Source organism: Phyllostomus hastatus, unplaced genomic scaffold (assembly GCF_019186645.2).
Source record: "Phyllostomus hastatus isolate PE091 unplaced genomic scaffold, TTU_PhHast_1.1 phas_contig_210, whole genome shotgun sequence".
Taxonomy (NCBI): Eukaryota; Metazoa; Chordata; class Mammalia; order Chiroptera; family Phyllostomidae; genus Phyllostomus; species Phyllostomus hastatus.
The window spans coordinates 19,363,870-19,383,430 of NW_025333737.1; the positions used below are offsets into that span (position 1 = coordinate 19,363,870).

Genomic DNA, 19,561 nt, shown 5'->3' on the forward strand with positions numbered 1-19,561 from the left:
GTGAGATGAAGACTTACTTGGTTTGTTTCTTTTTCTTTGACGGATAGGGATGTAAACCCTATGCTTCACCTTGCAGTAGGATTCTCAAGAAAGAGGAGGAGAAGGCTCCATTCACAAAACATCTTGAGACAAATTAAGCACCAAGTTTATGCCCAACATACAAACTGATGTGACATAAATAGGGGATGCTGTGCAGACCTTTTCCACCCTCGTCAAGCAAGAGCTCACTGGACTCCACTGCCAACCCGTCTGACTGGAAGAGGCACCCCACAGTGGGCAGGGCCAGAAGGCAAGGCAGGCGAGCTGCCACTCAAAGGCCCTGAAAGTGTTAACATCCAGCAGTTATAGGTGTCTGGTTTATACCCATTGTAAATCTGTTTATTGTGACTGGCCTCACCCAATGTGCTGGTGCTGTAAAGTTCTAATGGTCCCTAATAAAGGTGGAAGGCCTCTCACAGCACACAATTCCTGAAACGGGGAAGGAGCAAGAGAGAGCTGGAGGGAGACAGATGAGGAGCTGAACAATAAAAATTGCAACAGCAGACCTCCCTCTGTTCACTCAGGCAGCAGAGTGCTGGGCGCCCAGACTCAATGCTCCACACAGTCTCCAAACAGCAACCTGCCCAAGCAGAAAGGTCCAATACCTGCATATGTCAGAATCCCTGAGAAGCTAAGTGATTTTCTCAAGGTCACCCCCTGCTTCTTGGTGGCTCACAGCTCTTGCATCCTAGTCCAGGGTCCCTCATCCCAGCTGCCCAGAGCACTAAGAGGCTATCTGGATGATTGTCAGCCCCTTAAAAACCCCCTTTCTCCATCTAGTCTAGTGACACCCAGCCCTGACTGAACATCTAGATCTCTTGAAACTTCACATGCCTGACTCTCTACTCCAAACTCTGATTCAAAAAGGTGTGAGTGGGGAAGCCATGGGTATTTTTAATGAGCACCCCGGATGCCTTTTATGTGGCCTGGGAAGGAGATTTGAGAACCATAGATCCTGCTAATATTTGGGTTTCATTGTTTCTGGTGTCTCTGATGACAAGCAGGGTTCATAAAAAGGGGACCACTTCCAGGGAGAAAATGCAAGCCACCCCCTGGTTGAGAACCCAGGGAGACCCAAAGCTTGCCCTCCTCTCACGGTCCTGAGGGGTCCTGAGTCAATCCAATAACATCTTGCTCACCAGGTACTGTGCTTGGCACTGGGCATGTTTTATCATATTTAAGCCTTACTTACAGCAGTCCTAAGGAGATAGGTGTCATGATCCCGAAGTCACAGATAAAGGAACTGAGGCTCTAAAGGCTGAGCCACTTATTGGAGATAACACCACCAGATAGTGACAAACACAATTCAAGCCCAAGCCTGTTTTGGGTGCTACACCTTGCCACCCAGACATACCCTGAGTCAGAGTGTGGTCCTGGCAGGGAACTGCCTGCTGCCACCTTGCCTTGGGGGATGCAGACACCCTTTGGGAAAGTCATTAATTACTAAAGATTGTCTGCACGGTGCTCCTCCAACTTGAGAAGGACCTGCCCAGTACTTGTCCTGAGAAACTTGGCTCTTGACCTTCTGAGAGCATTAGAGAGATGATCCCCATTGTTGCACTGCTGAGTGGCTGAACTCACACAGGTGTGCTTTTGTGGGCGCTGCCTAAGCCAGAGCAGAGGCAACGGAAAGGCCTCTTACACAGACGCATGTTCACACGCTGAGGCAGGCGGCTTCCAGAAAATCAGTCCTCAGGAGCCTCTGAGGCCACCCGTGCTCACTGCAGGGATTGGGTCCACCCTCCCCTTCTTACTGCTCTTTGCCTAAAGTTTGGGGAAGATTCCCTCCTAAGAACAAAGACCATTATGTTTTTCAGATTTGGCCTCCCCAGGAAAGTACTCCACCTCACCCCACCCCTAATTTGCAAGTTACCAGGGCTAATTACTAACCAGCAGGGTACTCACACCTCCTTTAATTAAAGGAGAAAAATGCCCTATTAGGTATAGAACATTTCAGGGTCATCTTATGAACCTGACCTCCTGCTACATGTTCAGGAGCCCACCACACCCCCTGCCCCTGCCCCAACCATAGCCCATGGCACTTCCCACCTGTCTCTCACTGTTTAGAGTATTTGTACGAACTTCCCTTGACACTGCAAAAGGGATGTCACAGAGCAGCCCTTCTTGGAAGGATGAAGCCAGCCTGAATCTGCTGCAAACACCAGGGTGAGGATCTAGCTCAAAATACTCAAATTCTACCCTGGCTGGTGTAGCTCAGTGGATTGAGTGCAGGCTGTGAACCAAAGTGTCGCAGGTTCAATTCCCAGTCAGGGCACATGCCTGGGTTGCAGGCCATGACCTCCAGCAACCGCACATTGATGTTTCTCTCTCTCTCTATCTCCCTCCCTTCCCTCTCTAAAAAATAAATAAATAAAATCTTTTAAAAAATTTTTAAAAATACTCAAATTCTCTAAAAATCAGGATTAATGGAAACCTTCAAGAGGAAAAGAGGGAGAAACTAAAAACAAAAACAAAGTACAAGCAAGCAAGTCTGCCAGGAACTGTAAGAGCTGCCATTGACGAGACTCTGCTACCTCCGGGTGCTTCACATATGTTCTCATTGAACCCTTCCAGCACCTGCATGAGTGGGTGACCCCCCCGCTGCCAACTTTACCCATGGAACCGAGGCTCAGAGATCCCAGAGACTCGCCCAGGTTCACACAGCTAGTAAGTGGGCAAGTGGAGGTTGGAATTCAGACCTGCTTCTATTGCCCATGATTTTGTTGCTATGCCCACTGGGTTTATAAAAGGATTTCCCGGAGAGTATCATTGGTGTCTGTTAAACGTCAGGGCTATTGGAGGTCGGGCATCCATGGCATGGCCTGTGCACTGGGATTTTTAGAAGCTCCCAGCAGATTGTAAAGGGCAGTGAGGTTCAGGAACCATTGTCCTGGAGTGTGGGTCCGCAAACTGGGGTCCACAGGCCAAAGCAGCCTGTTCTTTTATGACCCATGAGCTCAGAATGGCTGGGGGAAAAAAATCAAAAGAGGAATATTTTGTGATATGTGAAAATTATAAAAAGTTCACATTCTGGTCCCCATAAATAAAGTTTTCTTGGTACACAGTCGTGTGCATCATTTGCACATAGTCCCTGGCTACCTGTGCTGTTTTATAAATGCAGAGCCGAGCAGAGACAGTGTGGCCTGAAACATCTAAAATATTTACCATCAGAAACACTTTGTAAACCCTTATGCTAGCATTTTTGTGGACAGCTGGAATGATAACCACAACTGAATGCTTCATTTGATTTTATCCCAGAGCTCTATTTCATTCATTTATATATACATTTCCCCTTTCCCATTTGTGCTTGTACTTCTTCCTGAAAAGCAGGCAGAGACATAAGGCCAGATCTTGCGCCTTCCCATCAAGCAGTTAGCTTCAAAGACCCCTGCACGAATTTCTGCCTCTCTCTGCACCGTCAGTGTTCAATGCCCTCCAAGTTCCTGCCAGTTCCCACCAGACCTTCAACCAACAGAGTCCAAGGGCACTTCTCTCACGACCTGCAGGCCAGGGCGCTGTGCCTGCAGGCAGCTTCTTTCCTCCTCAGCGCTCACTGGAGGCCACGAGGCGTCCTGGAATCGACTAAGGGTCCTCCAGGGGGATCAGGCAGGGCCAACAGGCTGCTTCCAGTGATAAGACTCCAGTGTCTCCTGTCCCCCTTGGGCAGAGGCGGGGAACCTCGCAGGCCCAGCAGCCAGTTTCTTTGTATGCAGGGCAGGGTTGGTCCCCTATCACGGTAAGGTTGCCAGTACAATGCTCAGAAGGCCGGGCTTCTTAATCTCATTAATATCCTGATTGTCTTCCCCAATCTAGTGGCAGCCCATGGGGGTGATACCGCAAGATAAAGCGACCTTCAAATTCAACAGATCAAATGGCAGTCAGATAAAAGTCCCTATGAAGGAGAACGCTGGGGCCATGGCCACCACTGAATTCCGAGTCAGTACAAAAGGGTTTCCTCAAATAGCAGGCGTTTCCAGGCAGGATTTGTTTCTCTTTTAAACTGAAATAATCTGCTACTTAGGGACGATGGGGCTCATTTACTGTGGTAACATTTGATGCCCAAGATGAATATTTTTACAACCGCCCTCATAAACCCTCTCCCCTTGTCTGCTGCACAGGGAGGGGGTGGAGCTCCAGAGGTGAGCTGAGGTGCCTACACCATCTAAGAAGCCTCATTAAGTTGTTAAGACATTTAGTGCCCCAGACAGTGCTGACTGCAAGGGCAGTTCAAATCCCCACCCAGATGGGGATGGGGTCGTGAAAGAGCTCCTCAGATGGGGGCTTTGATTTCTTCCCTAGGCAGGGCATGGAATCCACCTCGGTCAGGGGCAACAGCTGGAGAGGGGGAAGCAGTAAAATAACCAGACTGAGAGACCCCCACTCTTCCCGCACCTCCTTGGCCATGCTCTCCCAAGCCTCCTTGTCATTCAGAGGAGAGCGGTAAAAATGGGGGAGAAGAAGCACTGCGTGGGGATTGCATGCGTGCGTGCGTGTGTGTGTGTGTGTGTGTGTGTGTGTTGATTTTCATGCCTGCAAAATTCTTACCATCTGTATAGAGCAAAGAGAGATGGACAGTGTACAGCAGCTCAAAACCTGTCTCTGCCACTTACAAACTCTATGAGCTTGGACAAGTTACTTAGATTCTAAACATCTTACCTTCCTTGATTATAAAATGGGGATAAGGATACAGACAGTTTCTATCTGTCAGGATTGTTGTTGGGATTAAAGATGATGCATGTAGGTGCTCGGCCCAGGGCCTGGTCCCCAGAAAGTGCTCCACCAACACTAGCTGTTATGATGACTCCCCTGCGTTACAACTATTGCCACTTTTGAGATTTCCTTGGGTCCTGTGGATTTCAGCATCAAGGAAAACAATACAACCACACAGATATCCTAGCCCAGAGTTTGGTTTGTCTGAGACCCAGGGTTCGATTCCTGCGGGTGACTCGGGAGATGTGAAAGGGGATGAGGGGGGAGGCAGGGTGCTCTGGGTTTCAAACTCTGAGCTGACCACCAGGGCAATCAAGTCCCCTGGGCTGGGAGTGAGGACTAGAGCTCAGAGGGAGGGAGGAGCAAGCCGTGACAAGAATGAACAACTCCTCTTAGGTAAAGAGGCACACGGTTCAGGGTAGCTGGAAGTTACCCTGGAAGGGCTTCTGCTCACCTTGGTGCCTCCCTTGCTTTCTGGGAGAACGAGCCCTGATCTCCATTTGTTAAGGTGATACAAGAATGAGGAGCTTATGTGTGGGGTGAATGAAGGCTGATGAAGACCTTCTGCCCCTCCCTTGCTGTTGCAAGGTGGCTGGGTGATTTGCCAGAGGTGGCCAGGTGAGTTTGCTGCAGGTTGGAGCAAAGGGTGCAGTGAACAAGGCCACCACAGATCATGCAGCCAGGTCCCACGGCGTGGGCCAAGGCTAGCCCAATTTCTGTCCCATGCCAACTTCCTCCTCCTCCTGGAGCCGATCAATACGAGCACCAGTCTCCAACCAGTCCTTTTCCTTGCCACCGCCCTGCTCTCTGACCTTTTGGGGGCCTTTCTCTTGATTCCGCTCCAGAATGGAGGTAGGGGCCATCACTCCGGGCCTGCTCAATGGCCTCAGAATGGGCTGTCATGGGGCCTATAACCAGGGACAGCTCCTGCTGGCAAGTGTTGGGATGGGGGGGGTGCAGATAAAGGCTTTCCAGGCTGAAGATAAATGGCTGCCTACAGCCTGCTACAGTAACTGCAGGCCCCCAAGAAGAGCAAACAAAGGGTGCCCCTGTGACACTCCCTGGAAAGATGAAGGCCCATCAGCGGCAGCCAGGCTGGTTCAAAGCCCCAACTTAATTGTCAATTAAGCATGCATAAGGGACACAAAGCCATGACAACCCCGGGCTGCATGCTGATGTGTGATTGTAAAGCCGGGAGGGGCAACGCTGAAAACAGCTGATTCTGCTGACAGTGTGTTTGTAGGGCACCTTGTAACCAATCAGCCGCTGACAGAGGCAAAGTGCTCCTCCTGCCACTCCTATTGTGCGGGACATTCCAGGACCAGGGTCACACTGTGGTCATCGTGGGCAAGTGGGCCACAGCGCGCTCAGCGTGGCTGGGAGGGAAGGGGCTCAGTTAGCGAAGGGACGCTTTCCTCTCCAGGAACAGGGTTTAAGAGAAAGATCTGTCTCTTAGGTGCCTCCAGTCCTCCTGGCTCAGATGCTGGTGTCTGGAGGGGAAGGAGGGAAGGGAGTTCGGGGCGAGGGGACTGGGGCCTTATCTCCCTGGCTCAGCCCTAGAAGTTGCTACTGTCGACTCTGAGTGTTCGTTTCTCTTCTGACTCTGAGTGTTGGTTTCTCTTCTACTGTCACAGAGCCCTTTTTGTATTCTGCATCCAGGTACACCGTGGGCCTGGTTACAGACCAAGAGACCCTACCTTTGTCAGGGAAACCGTGATGAGAAGTGCACCAGGCGGCCCTGCAGAGCAAAGCCTTCCCTGAGCACGGGGCTGCAGGCTGCTGGCCACCTAGTCTCAGGCGCTTTCCCCAGCAGCCCCGTCATAGTTCATGTGCCATCGGCCCTGGCAGCCCGAGGGGGGAACCCCCATAATTGACCCTCACATCCTGCATCCCAGGCACCAGCCTACGGGCTGCCTACACCGCCATGCCCAGGGCCAGGACACATCTCACTGCTTCGTAGGATTAAGGCCCTGGTGTGTGAAATTTAAAAGGCAATAGCTTTCTGCTGCCTGTCATTTTGTCCACTGCCACTTGTATAGCCCTCAGTAATAAGAATAATGATAATGACAACAGTTAGGGTTTACTGGGAAAAGTGGTGTTTACACGTTTTCTCATCAAACCCTCACATGGACCTGAGGAGGTAGGTACCATTGCTCCATTTCACAGACAAGAAAGTCAGACTCAGAGAAGTTACATGAATTGGCTAGACTATAGTCATGGGAATTTACTTGGTTGGTTAGAACCAGGATTCAAAACTAAGCCCAGAGAATCCAGTCCCTGGGTGTGGACCAGGACTGAGTGAAAATTGGGGCAGACAGAAAGGCAGCCAATGGTGAACAAAACAAAACAAAACAAAACAAAGCAGTGTCCCACACCTACAGCTCTATATAGAGCAGTCTGTCCCTAGAAAGATGCATGAAGCCCCCAAAGATGACCTCAATTCCCAGCTTGTTCTGGGGACTCCACGCTGGCCCAATAAGCTCACAAGGGCAGGGACGCGTGTCCTACTCATCACCAGCGTGGTATTGGGACTTAGTGGGTACGACGTGGGATCCGGCAGGCCTCAGTGTCCTTCAAAATCCCCAACAGTTCTAACGTCCCATGATTTTTAAAAAGGCCAAGACTTCTGGGGAGCCCAGAGATCTACTTCCAGTAGGATGTGCCTTCTCAGACCATCAGAGGGGTCTCTGGGTCCTGCCGAGTCTCCGGGGCTTGCGGCTGTCCCTCCAACCCAGCTCTCCGGTCCTCCTGTCAATACGTGAATGCCTAAGCTAACGACTCCTCCGTGGTGACCTCACCACAACCCCAGCTTGTCAGAAAGCTGCTGGGCCTTTGTTTGGCTTGCAGGCTCCCTGACTTTGGTGTGGAGATCACAAGTCCCAGCACAATAGCCATTGTCTTCTCAATAATGCCCCTTGCCCCAGCCACGCCCCCCGCAGCTCCCAGATCCAGCGCCAGGGATCACTGCGGGCAGCAAGTGCTCCAGTGCTGCTCGGTGCTGGCCACCAGCCCTTTGCCACTGTCCTCTGAACTCTCCTCAGAATTTCCACAAAGGGGCTAAGTTACTCTGCAATGAGGCCAGTGTTGGTCTGGGGGCTTCATTGCCTCTCAAGAGTAACCCCAACTTTTCCCCACATGGCTGAGCCCATGGCTTCAGTGGAAGCTGGGTCCAGAAAAGCTCCAAGCCCTGACCCGAGCTTCATGCTGGACAGTTTCAGGCTTCCAGAGACCCTTGAAGAGGTCGTGCTATGTGAGGGTACAGTGTGGAACGAATGCCTGGATACCACCCAGCTGGTGGCTCTGAGCCTGCGCCTCCCACCCCACACAGCACTTAGGTCAGCTCCAGACCTCAGCCTCTCCCAGCAGAAGGGCAACCAGCAGGCGACAGGAGGAACAGGTTTCAGAACCACCCTGAGGTTAGACACAGTGCTTGGCTCTCCTTTCACAAGCCCGATCCCAGAGCAGACCACGACACACTTTGTCTATATGCCACCAAACGGGCCCTAGGAAGCACACCCATTCTACAAAGCCTGCTTTCCTGGAAGAACTGGACCCCAGGGCGAGAAGGACTCACCCCGCACATGCATGACACTAAGGTCAGCATATAGGGGTGCTTTTCCACAATGAAGATGTGGGATTCCATCCTGACAAGCCCACACCCCACAGCATAGGCGTCCTAATCCGGGCCCGGGGCCTGGCACACAGAAACACACAGTAACACACGGTACTCAGTCGGTTTTGGCCAATTCACCACTGCAAAGATTTCAAGTGACTGACTCCACCCTAACTCTGGCAAAGCACAGAAGCCAACAAGCAGAGGCCACCCATAGAGTGGCCCTGCCCCAGAGGTCTCTGGGCTCCTCCTGCTGGAGCTGGACAGAGCCCTGACATGAGATATGGCCAGGCAACCTCTCTGCTTGTAGTTTGGACCTGGCATACCAACAAGGTCATCTTCTTGGTCCAATCGGATGGCGGCACTGACCCGCAGAGGGAGAAGAAGGGGACCAGACCCTGCAGGATGAGCAAGGACTCAGAGGGAACCTGACCACGGCCACACACTCTTTTCATGAGAATGTTCTGGTAACAGGAGGCACCAGGCCTTGGGTCATCCCAAAGCATTTCCTCCTCTGAAAAATCTTGAGCCAGCTGAGACCCTTGAGAGAAGCAGGCTGGTTGGGTGGTCAAGGAGTAGGGTCCAGGACCCGCTTACCTGACAGCTTGTTGGGAGGAGAGGCGCTGGGCTGGTGGTGCGGGGAGCCGTGGGAGAGCAGGGGGTTCAGGCTGTGCGTCTGGTTGGAGCTGTAGGCGTCCATGGCCAGCTTCTGCCGGAAGGCCTCCTCTTTCCTGCGGTTGGCAAACCAGTTGTAGACACGGACCTCAGTGACCAGGTTGGAGCCCAGGCCGTGGGCTTTGGAGGGGGAGACGCCTCGCTGCAAACATTCTGCCCTGAGAATGAGTAAAGGGGGGACGGTGAGTGGCGGTGGCCAGGGGGCAGCTGGCTGTCCTTGGCCCCAAACAAGTAATCACAGTGGTTTTGGGAGTGTGAAGAGACCAAGGAGAAAGTGGGAGCATGTGAAAAAGCCTGTCCAAAGAAAAAGTCGCCCGTGTAGCTCTCTGATGAGAAGGCTGGAATGGGGCTGAGCACAGGTACCAAGCAAGCTCTGTTGCCTGGAAGCCAGGGCTTAGCTCTGATGTGGCTCCAGGGAGAAGAGAGCAAGCCGGGGACCAGCAATGCAGGGAGAAGGTCCAGACCGGGCTTCCTGATCCTCCTTGCGTTGCCATTCTCCCCGCCCTGCAACAGCCAAAGTCCTTGGCTGGCTGGCTGAGTCCCTTCACAGTGCTCTTAAGGAATTCCTGTATTTTGGAGTTTGGATACCCTGAAAGGGTGCCAGGGAAGCCAGATCCCTTATTTGCACTGTAGGAGCCCCACCTACAGTGGGGCTGGCTGGGTGAGATATAAAAGAGGGCATGCAGAGATGGCTGGTCTCCAGTTTTATCTTTGCTAATGAACCCCCAATGCCAGGGATGAGAGAGGTTTTTAGACACCACTGGCTGCTGTTGGGGACAGAACACAGCCTGAGGACCCAAGAGCAGAATTTTAAGAAAGTCACTGTTAGAGTCAGGAAGGATGGGGCAGGAATGAAGCAAAAAGAGATCTCAAGGATTTCTAATAGTTTTCTTTACAATTACATGTATGGGTGGAGTGGACTGAATTGATCCAACCAATCTAGCTCTCCTGCTGAGCTTCCTTGTGGACCAATGCATGCATGTGTAATTGGCTGAGGACACAGCCAGTCTGTGGCTAAGGGATAGTTTCTCCCTGGTCTATGTGAAGGTCAAACACGTGACTCCCATTTCACTGGCATCATATTTTAGACCAACACTCTACAGAGTATCTTCTGGAATAATAGTTAACAGGGGTAGTTCCCAGGGAAAAAAGATTCCATGGTTAACAAACCAGTTCAACAAAGCTAAGTGGGTTGCTTAACTGCAGAACTTCTCAGAGCCTTTATGACTTCCTAAGAAGAAGTATGCATGTGATGTTCCTCACATTTGTGTATTAATGATGTGAAGTTTTATAGTTCCATGGAACATACTTTGGGAAATCCTAACTGAGCCACACCTCTCTGGGTAACGAGTGTCTCGGTGCCCCAGGGCTGAGGGGATGGATCTCGGGTCCAGGTGCTCACCCGCCTGCTTGGGGGGTGCTTCTGGTGGCATTACCTGTTGCACTCCTCCACTAAGGCCTCCCTCTCTTCCTTGCTGGGGTTCTTTTGCCGGTCGTAGGCCTGGTACAAGATTTGCTGGGATGCGGGCCCCCATTTGAACCGGTTGCGACGCATCTTCTTGTTGGGGGGCTCAGAGCAGGCATCATCGGACTGCCCAGGCCCCTGGCTCTGTTGACTGAACTCTGGAAAGAGAAACAGCAGCTGATCCTGACTGCTTTTGTCTGTCATATTTCCAGAACTCTGGACTGTCTGGTTGAATTCTGAAAAAAGAGAAAGGAGTAGATTTGATAGGGTCTATAGCCTTCACTTGGCAGACAGACAGACAGACGAACAAAAACATTTTTATTCCTCTCCCCTACACCTGTGACCTGCTGTTATTGTACGAGAGGGTACGGGGGGAGGCTCACGACAGGCCCCTCACTGCCCACTTCAGTTCATGCCACCAAAGCCACCCCTTTCCTTTCTTTGAAGGAGCTCAGAGGTGGCCAAGCATTGTTTTAGGAGCGATTTATTATTACTTTTTTTTTCCTTTGGCTCACTGGCTTCTGACACGAAGCAACACTCTGTACCCTGAAGCCTTGTATTTTGATGTCAAGAGGGAAACTTAACCCAAATCTTGGGTCTAGGGGGAGACCACTCAAAGGTACAGTTTGCAGTTCGACAAAATATTCAGAGACTGAAAATAGCTCTCCCCACCCCTTCTCTCTCCTCATATAGCCTAGGTATCTATATTATTATGTTATGCTCTCAGAAAAACCCCAAACCCAAAGCTTTGACCACAACTTTGAAATAAATCCACCTGGAGCTTTGCATTGGAAAGAGAAGTAGTTCTTTAAATATGAGACAATTTCAAAGGCAATGGTGTGTGTGTGTGTGTATGTGTGTGTGTGTGTGTGTGTCTGTCCATCCAGGGGTCCATTTATGAGGGAAAGGTCCTACACCCACACATTTGAAAGATGGCAAATGCAGAAGACAGCCAACACGGGGCTCTTCTAAGAGTAACATATAATGAGTTGGAGAAAAAATAAAATGCAGATGGAAGGTGCTTCCTGCCTGTCCAGTCCCCAGGATCCAAGCATATCATGATTCCCAACACACTGTGGTTGAATCTCTCTCTGTGGTGATGCCCTAGCCTGTCAGGTCTGAGTGGGTTTCGGTGTTTACTTATGGAAGAAGAGAGCTTTGTTGTTTTCCTCCTTCCATCTGTGACGCAGGGTTCACTGGGGAGATTGGTTCCATTGTACAGATGAACAGGCACAGAGGCCAAACCCCCTGCTCAGCGAGGATGCGGAGCAGATTCATTTCCTAACTCCTGCTCCCTCTGTTCTGGACCTTGATGCTTTTCAGTTTTGATTCCTGAGGTCACTCCCACAGGTCTCAGAAACAACTGGATCCAAAATCTTCAAGGTTCAAAGTCAGGCCACTACTTAATTCTTGAATCCCCTCAACAACACCCTACCTCACAGTCCTCCATTCTACACGCCTCCAGCAATGGGAGACTTACTGCCAGTCTAGGGGTTAATTTCCATTTCGGTCCATCACAAGGAGCAGTGGGCTCCGAATGCTCCTGGGCATAGGGCCCCAGCCGCAGGTGATCTCGGGCTCTGTTTGACCAGTTGCTGACCAGCCAAGTCAAGCAGTCTCCCTGGTTGACTAACTGAACGTGCTACTGGGGCCTTTTATTTGGGTCCCACCCATTTTGGATGATTCTCAGGCTACTTAAGGCTCTGTTTTCACTGGTTCCCAACAATCCTTTTAGATACCTTAGGAGGTTTCTGCCAGATTCACTGGTAGGAGGTCACTAGCTCAATGGGGTAACTAGCCCCAGCCAAGCAAACTCCCTGGTCCCCCAGCTTCCCCAGCTGTGCAATGGGACTGGGTGAAAACCTAAGGGGCCCTAAATATCTTTAGAACGTCTATCTCTAGTCAGGATGATGCTGGTGACCCAAATTCCTATGGAAGTTATACTTTCCAAAGGGCTTTCATACCTCCTACAGCATTTGGTCTTCACAGCAGCAACCTAAGTACAGCTACTTCAGGGACACTCAGTGAGAGGGGCAGACAGAAGTCCCCTACTTAGTGGCGGTCTGTCTCCATGTCTCCCTGTGGCCCTCTGGAATCACCATAAATAATAGGCAAAGCCAGTATGGATAAGTCCAAGGACCCAGGATCAATCTGATGTTCTTCACTTGATGTGAACGGATGTAATACAAGTTAACATTTATTGAACCCTTTCTATGGTGAGATATGAGCAAAGTTATTTAAATGTGTCTCTTTATCTAATTCTCACATCCTCTCCCTTCAACAAGTATTGTTATCTCCATTTTCCAGATGGAGAAACTGAGGTTCAGGCTGGTTAAGTGACCTGCTCAAAGTCACACGGACAGACATGGGGCAAGAAGCCAGGATGCGAACTCAGCCTACAGACCCCAAGGCTCCTAGCCAGCAGCCTTTGTTTAGCCACTTGTCACTAAAAAACAAATCACAAACAATACACCTACAAAACCTTAAATGTGACTTGTGTGAAGGTAACCACCCACTGTGTGGAGGCTGCCTATCTGCCGGCCGCAGCAGCCTGCATGATGAACCCAGAGCCTGCTGGGACCAGCCAGGGTGACTTGCCTGTAGGTGCTCAGAAACATCTAGGCCCCACCCACCTCAGGACCTTGGCCCTGGCCTCTCTCAATTTTTGAAGAACTAGATTCTCCCATGTCCTCCAGCCACCACCAACTCTCTTTCACTTCTGTCTGGATTAATTGGGCAGCAGAAGCAGGTGGGTAAGAAGAGAAAGAAAATGTTCACTGCTGAAAAAAATTAACTTGGAGAAGTTGGGTTCAGTAGCAGCCTCTTTATAGGCTCAGAAGCTGGTTTGGACAAGGAGGTTCTATGTGTGTAGAAGGGCTCGTGAATATTCCTTCAAGAAAATTTGTTATCAAGTAATACCTTTTTAAAATTCTCCCCCTTCTTTCTCCCTCCTCCTGCCCCATTCACTGTTTCCCTCTTTTATTTATCTCAATTCCTATCTCACTTTTTATCCCATGATTGTATGGTATATTCATCCATCAGACTTTGGTTCAAATGTCACCTCCTCTAGGAAGCCCTCCATGATGTCTCCAGGCAGTTTAGCAATTCCTCTGCTGTCCCTTGTACATACTTTTATAATGGCCTTTAGAAAGCAGTTGTCATTATTTATTCAAACATTTCGTCCCTTCCTTAGGTTGTAAGTCTCTGGAGAAAAGGACCTGTGTATCCCATAGCCCAGCACAGTGCTGGGCACCTAACAGGAGCCCATATAATAGTTACAGAATGAACAAATGTTTCTTAAGTTCTTAAGCTTTATGTCTCATTTGACTTTGAACAACAATAATTTTTTAAAAAATCCCTTGCAGAAGCTATCATAAATTTTTGTGAAACGTCCTTTCTCAAATATCTTGAGAAATTTTCTGGGACTACTTGTCTTTTTAGAAGCTTCCAAGTTGGCCTTTCCTGCCTCCCCCTCCTTTCTGAGGGAAACTCCCACTGAACACAGAGAGGTCGCTCAAACAAAAGATGACACGTGGGGCTTGGATCCTGATGATGGACTTTTCAGGAATTACAGAGTGTTGTTTCATGTCAGAGACCCAAATTCCTACAGGCCTACTCAACGCAGACAGTGGATCCACCCACAGACCCTTCCCAAACAGCGAAGAGCTCTCTCACTTTGCTGCTACTAATCTATCCATTTGATGCTTCTAACAAAAGAGCAAATGACCAGGATACGAGATGAATGCCTAAAAACCCTTCCTTTCACCTTGAAGGCCTTTCCAGTCCCCACACACTGAGACAATAAATGCTGAAATAACCACTTTGAAGCAGTGTGTGACAGAAAATAAGACTGATTTTAAAAACTGGCTACCCAGTGACAGGGGAGAAAACCCAACCCAGAAAGTGATGGTGACTATTATTTTGACAAAGACAGAGTAACCCACAATATTTTCCTGGGAAAAGGGTGGGATCGAAATAATTCAAGTATAATGCTAAAAGTGTACTTTCCTACAATTAAAAAAAGGATGTCATTTACACTCTGTTCAATCAAATGAAGTTCAAACTTCCCTAGACTTCAAAACAAAAGTCTCTCAGTATTCTTGAGTGAAAGAAATCTTTGGACAGAAAGGAAATTCAGGGACAAGAACGAGAATGGCCAGGACTGATTGGTTAGAGCTCCGAGGGCAGACACTTTTACTGTGTCCTGCCTTGGCCAAAGGCAGCTCCTTCATTAGAAACAGTCACCAGCTGAGGTCCCCAAACTCTACCAATTTTGGTAAATGTGCGTAAATACCTTAAATTGTTGTAGAACTCAGTCACCACTACCCTCCCCCCAAATAACAGGGTCAGCTTGTGAATATATGTATATATACAAATGTTCTCTATTTTTAAAAAATATTTTTTTCCAGAGGGGAGAAAAATAACAGTAATAGTGATCAATATTATTGATCAGTATGAAATGCCTTCTTTGGGAGCTCTTAACGAGTCAAGGGGAGCTGCTCTGCTTACTTTGAGGATGATAGTCCCCTGTTACCTGCTTAGTTTCAAAGAGAAAGATGTTCAAAGCAGGAACCAAAAAATTCAAGGTAAATTTCACATACTGGAGGACTTGTCAAAACACCTGGCTGGGTAGGAAGGGACCATGGAAAAAGAAAATGATATAAGCTAATCCATCATACACCAACTGAAAGACCAAATCCACCTGCCAGCTTCCTTATATTTACCAAGTGCTATGTAGGCTTTCTTGATGAAGGGAAAACTGAGGTATCCCACAGGGGTCAGAGTCAGGGCAAAGGTCACCCCAGGTTGAGGCAGAGGCGGGATTAAAACACTTACGTCGGAGGATCTCCCGTTGCTTTCGGACGTACCAGGTGTACAGGGCAGCACGCTTCTGGGTCTTCATGGGAGTGCCCTTGTTGAGATGCTGTGAGAGGTGTGACTGGTTCAGACCCGTGACATCGACCACCTCCCTCTGGGGGATGTTGTGTTGCTGCATGTAGCCCTTGATCATTTTGGCAGCTCTCCAAGGGTCCTCCCTACACAGATAAACAAGTGGTTAGTTAGGGTGCCGGTGGAAGATGTCTGGGGAGGAGTATTCTCTTTCTACGGGTCTTACCTAAACTCTGTGCAAGTCTCTAATCTTCACCTATTTCTTCACCTGTCTAAACTGAATCCTTGGGGGAGATGTGAGGCCAAAACAGAACCTAGGTGGTACTATATGAAAGCTTCTATATACTACATGCCACCCTTTCTTCTGAGATTAGAAGGAGAAAGATGAAGATGACTTCCTGGCTTTGGGATTGGGAAAGCACTGTCAGCACGAAGTGGAAAGGAAAGATTCTGTTTTATTTGATATTGCTTTCCTTCATCTTCCTAAAATGAGAGAGACTTAGAAGGCAGGAGTCCTGTTGGAGAGTGGAGATAGCATTGGCTTGGGGCTGTGCCGGGTGATCCTACACGGATGAGAGGTAGCATCAGTTTCTAGATTTACGTTGACCTCACTCACATCATTTTCCTTCTGAATGGTGTCTCAGTTTCTTATCTTATTAAATAGGAGTAAAACAAATACATCCACCTCCTGAGATGCAAGGAGGATTCTCAGCCAAATGTTAAATGGTTTTCAGAATTTTAGAAAAATTTTGAGAAGTGCAATAACATTCTTCCCTGGGAATGAAAAATCATTCTATTGAGGCAAGCAGGTAAAGTAAAAAAAAAAAAAAAAAAAAAAAAAATTCACTACAGCCACGCCTCCAAAATAAAACCTAATGGGGACAAATACTTTCAATTTCTAAATGGATATTAATGATCCCCAATGCCTTGTTTTCCTGTTACATTTCTGCCTTGATAAGGTAAGAGTATCTGGAAGGCAAGTTTTATTCTAAATTTTAAGCTGGAGATAGGAACTTGCTGAGAATGAGAATTTTTCATTTCTCATAAACACAGGTATGAAAAACTCCTTTAGAACAATGTGTTGATGCCTTTGAATTTTATTTATTTTAAATGTTTTCTAATTTGTTGATATCTTTTCTTGCTTGTTGAATAGGTGACTCGAAACTGAGAGGTATCGTTTAAGATAAAAAATTAAATAATGTACAGTATAGAAAAAAGTGTTTAAGAAGCAATACATCCACATATACTATTTGTTTAATGCAGCTACATATTTAACTTAAAAAATGCAACATCTCTTTACTGTACATTGATATATATAATAGCCCAAGAGAATGTGAAAAAAAATGAAGGGAAAAATTAGTTCCAGATAAAACAATAAAAAACAGTAGAAAACAGAGGTCAAAACAGATGTAGTGTTGCAAATTAAATAACCAATTTCTTTCTAAATGGTGCCTATAATATGTCAAATAGAAAAAATTTTGCTTAATGAATTAAAACCCTGTAATTAATTAATACCTATAATTAAACAGGTATGTTGTAAGCATTTGAATAGCTGATCATTTCGGCAGTTCTTTGATATTAAATTTGTGAAAGAAACATTTTGAGAAATGCAAGCCTTTAAGATTAATTAATTAAAAGTTAACGAACTTCTCAAGAGTTTAAAAAGGCACTACCAAGTAATAAAAGAAAATGAAGTAACGAGACCAACAAAACAGGGAGAGAGAGAAAACGTGGTAGTTTCAAATATGGAGAAGCCACCTAGTAAGAGAAAAATAATGTCACATTTTGGACATACGCATGTAAACATCGGACATCATTTAAAAACTTATTTCTGGCGAATATTTCCACAGATATTTTTAGGGGAGAAAAACACTTTCAACAGACAGGAAAGTCTAAAGTTAGAAAAAGTACTTGCATTTTAAAAGTTAATACTGCTTTAACAGAATCTTTGGCTATTTTTGTTTTGCTTATTTTTTTTAACCTGTGTTCTAAGAAAACTAGCGACATAGTGGAATGTTCTAAGAGCTAAGGTTCTGTGCAAAAAGCAAATTAGCTCAACAACTGGGAAGGTTTAAAAAAGGGGGGGCAGGAAAACTTCATTAACTTTAGCAAAAGTTGAAGTCCGCATTCAAGGGCTAGACTTGCGGATAAGATGGCGTAGTTACACCTTTACGGCTCTCTGCCCCAGAATTTACGCGTATTCACCAGGAAGAGCCCGGAGCACTGGTTACTTTTTGAGGTTTGAAAATCCACCTCGTGTTGAGTCTTCCCAACCCCGCGGAGCACTCGGGCCAGGAGCAGCGCGCACGGCCATTGTGCTCCGAGCACAGGTGTCAGACGCCCGACCTGGGCGCGGCAGGCCCGTCCGCCCGGCGCTCTCCTTTTCCGCCGATCCCTGCGCAGCCCGCGGGCAGAAGCGCCCCGAACCCGCGCACAGCCTCGACTCTGGCTTCTTAGCCACGAGTCGACGCCCCGAACCGCCGGCGCGCCAGCCTGGAGGCCGGCGAGCGAGGCCAGCTTGACCTGGAGCCGGGGGCCGGCAGCACGCAGCCCTCGACCTTCCTTTCTCCTCTAGGAGGTGCGTTCGGGCGCTCCAAACAGTGACTTTCCCAGTTCCTTTCTTTGTGCCTTGGGGGAACTGGGTGGGCAAAACTGGAGTGCTTGTGCCTGGCGCTCCCGAGCCGACTGCGCAGCGACCGGGGAACCGTTAGCAATTTCTTGAAAAATTACTTTAATAAAGTCCAATCGCTCCCGAGGGTGGGGGAGGGAAGGCGGCACCAGGTTGGGAAGGGGAGAGAAACCTTGGGGCCTGTCCTGTGTCTCCACCCCGGCGAGGGTCTTGGGCCCCCTTTCCTTTCTGCGCGGCGGGAGCTGGGGCTTCTCGGAGGGCGGAAGGCTGAGCTCTGAGATCGGGACCGGCTGTCCACCCGCGGGGCCCGCAAGTGTCAGCCGCCCGGGCAGGGAGCCGGGGGCTGGGCCACAGCGCCCCGAAACACCTGCGTGTGCGCCTGGAGCGGCGTCCGACTCCGCGTCTGCGTTTTGATTTCCTTTCCCCTCCAAGCCGCGTTTACAACTTCGCCAATGAATAACCCGCCTTTCTTTTCAACCTAATCACGATTCTTTGTGTATCTTTCTGTTGATGATTTATAGGAATAAATTAATAACACCCTAATCCACGTGCTGCAGTTTGTGTTACATCGGTGCTGCGTCCAGCCCGGCGCGGGGCTGGGTGCGGAGGGCGGTCGCCCGGGTTTCCCAGATCTTCCAAAAGCCCAGCTAGAGAGTGGGCGCCTGGGGCCAGGTGGATAGGCCTCGGCCCCGGGGTCCCCAGTGGCAGGTGGCGGGAGCTCGGTGAGTCCACCAGGCCCCGGCCAACCCGCGGGCCACCCGGCGCCCCAGCAGCCCCTTCTGCTCCTTCCGATCCCGCTCACCTTCCTGCACCCGAACCCCGGCGCGGCAAAGACCGCCACGACGCTGGGGAACAACGAGGAGAGAACCTCAGACCCACGAATTGTAGCCAAGTACTTTTGGGAGAAAAATTTAGAAGTCCCCCCTGATTGTCTTTGCTACAGAGTAAGCCGCCGGGTCCCCAGATCTCAAATTCAAATGCAAGGTCATATACCATTCCAAATCGCTGCTGCGAGCGTGCAACTGAGGCTGCCCGAGTTAGGGACGTGACTTTGGTCCTGGCCCTGCCTCGAAGCCGCGGCACTGAAGTATCCGAGGCCACGCGAGGGGCTCGGTCCTAAAGCAAAGTGGTCGGGAGCAGCGTGCAGTATAAGGGAACCTTCGGCTTCTTTAATAATTAGTAACCAGCTGTCAAAGCCCTAAGACGGTCTCGTAGGCCCAGCAAACGATCCTGAACCGGGAGCTGGACCGCCGGCCAGCGGTCCAAATTCCCCGGGTACGCCGGGGTCTCAGCAGCCAAATCCGGAAACACCCTCCTTTCCCAGGTTGCGACCGATCGCTGCAAACTGGGGTTTGAGCCGCAGTTGCCCCTCGCTTGCTTAGGGATGTGGTTTCTTTTGCCCCTTGCGGGTCCACCCTGACCCTACTACAAGCAAACATTTTCCTTTGCAAATCTGAACCTGTTTGGGAGATTCCGGATAATTCTGGGGCCTTGCACGGGCGCTGCAGATGCGAGTGCCCACCTGAGAACTCGAGCCCCA

At 49.2% G+C, this 19,561-nt stretch overlaps 1 protein-coding gene across 5 annotated transcripts in view; it reads right to left on the minus strand.

Moving 5' to 3' along the window:
- The window catches only part of HNF1B (HNF1 homeobox B), a 51,828-nt gene that overhangs the window by 31,433 nt on the left and 834 nt on the right, over positions 1 to 19,561 (minus strand). For 3 of the 5 annotated variants that reach the window (XM_045837353.1, XM_045837352.1, XM_045837351.1), the window contains exons 2-4: positions 15,339 to 15,538; positions 10,474 to 10,660; positions 8,960 to 9,195 (exon numbers count right to left, since the gene is read on the minus strand). In XM_045837353.1, the coding sequence (XP_045693309.1) occupies positions 8,960 to 9,195; positions 10,474 to 10,660; positions 15,339 to 15,538 (623 nt within the window). Of the gene's footprint in view, positions 1 to 8,959; positions 9,196 to 10,473; positions 10,739 to 15,338; positions 15,539 to 19,561 lie in introns of all 5 variants that reach the window. The other 2 variants (XM_045837350.1, XM_045837349.1) reach the window with 1 other exon arrangement.